The sequence below is a fragment of the Malurus melanocephalus genome, unplaced genomic scaffold (genome assembly GCF_030028575.1).
Source record: "Malurus melanocephalus ecotype Western Australia unplaced genomic scaffold, MMel_1.1 scaffold_1000, whole genome shotgun sequence".
In the NCBI taxonomy this organism is placed as follows: Eukaryota; Metazoa; Chordata; class Aves; order Passeriformes; family Maluridae; genus Malurus; species Malurus melanocephalus.
The window spans coordinates 31,246-32,547 of NW_026624232.1; the positions used below are offsets into that span (position 1 = coordinate 31,246).

The 1,302-nt window shown below is 73.2% G+C and overlaps 1 protein-coding gene across 1 annotated transcript in view; it reads left to right on the top strand.

Moving 5' to 3' along the window:
- Positions 1-761: 761 nt before the first annotated feature.
- WNT9B (Wnt family member 9B) overlaps positions 762-1,302 on the top strand; it is a 17,031-nt gene continuing 16,490 nt past the window's right edge. The window contains exon 1 of the mRNA XM_057386587.1: positions 762-856. Coding sequence (XP_057242570.1) covers positions 777-856 — 80 coding nt within the window. The 5' untranslated portion in view covers positions 762-776. The remainder of the gene's footprint in view (positions 857-1,302) is intronic.

The following is a 1,302-nucleotide window of genomic DNA, read 5'->3' on the forward strand; positions in this document are numbered from 1 at the left end:
TCGGGGTGTCCGTGGGTGATCTCGGGGTGTCCGTGGGTGAGCTCGGAGTGTCCGTGGAGCAGCGCCGGGCCCGCGGGAGCGCAGTTCACCTCCGATGCTCTGCGGACGGGGCACGGGGACTCCGCGGTGCTGTCCCGGTCCGCGGGCACGCCCCGGGGCTGCGAGGGGGTCCCGGCCGGGCTGCGCACCTGCAGCTCCCGGAGCATCCCCGGAGCATCCCCGGAGCATCCCCGGAGCATCCCCGGAGCATCCCCGCACCGCTCCGGGCAGCGCTGGCACCGCGGGGACCGTCCCGCGGGGCGATGTGGGACCGGGGCTGAGGGGCTGAGGGACAGGGGCACAGGGTGCGGGGGTCKCTGGAGCCCCCCGTGCTCCCGGCGAGCCAGGACAGAGGAGACCAGGGGAGGATCATCCGTGCGAGAGCGGGACGTGGAAACGGCGGGGAGATCCTGTTGGTTTGGAGCGAGAGGGAGGAGAACGGGGCGATGCCCCCGAGCTGTGCCCCGGATCTGTTCAGGGTGCAGATCAGCCCCGGGAATGCCGGCACCGACCCTCCCTGCAGGCTCCTTCCCTGGGGCACCCGGTGGGAGCTTGGGGCTGGCCAGGGCTCGGCAGGTGACAGGGACAGGGAGGTGCTGCGGGGCTCCGGGGCTTCAAGCCAGCCCGGGGACCCAGGAGGGTGTCCCTGGGCACGGGGAGGCAGAGCTGCTGCCCCAGGCCGGGTCTAAGGGTGTCNGGGCGGCCCGCAGCGAGCTGGGACCGGCACCGCCCGCACCATGCGCTCCGCCGCCAAACTCAGCCGCATCCTCCTCCTCCTCCTCCTTCTGCCGCCGCCGCCCGCCGACGCCTACTTCGGGTCAGCACCGCCCGCGGGGACCGGCCCCGGCGCCGCCTTCGCGCTGGGAGCCGGGGGGAGAGCGAGGGTCCGGGGGAGAGCACCGGGACACGGGGGGAGAGCGAGGGTCCGGGGAATAGCACCGGGACCCCGGGGAGAGCGAGGGTCCGGGGAATAGCACCGGGACCCCGGGGAGAGCGAGGGTCCGGGGAATAGCACCGGGACCCGGGCGGGGGGACGGAGTGTCCGTGGGTCAGTTCGGAGTGTCCGTGGGGCAGATCGGGGTGTCCGTGGGTGATCTCGGGGTGTCCGTGGGTCAGTTCGGAGTGTCCGTGGGTCAGCTCGCAGTGTCCGTGGGTCAGTTCGGGGTGTCCGTGGGTGATCTCGGGGTGTCCGTGGGTGATCTCGGGGTGTCCGTGGGTGAGATCGGGGTGTCCGTGGGTGATCTCGGGGTGTCCGTGGGTGAG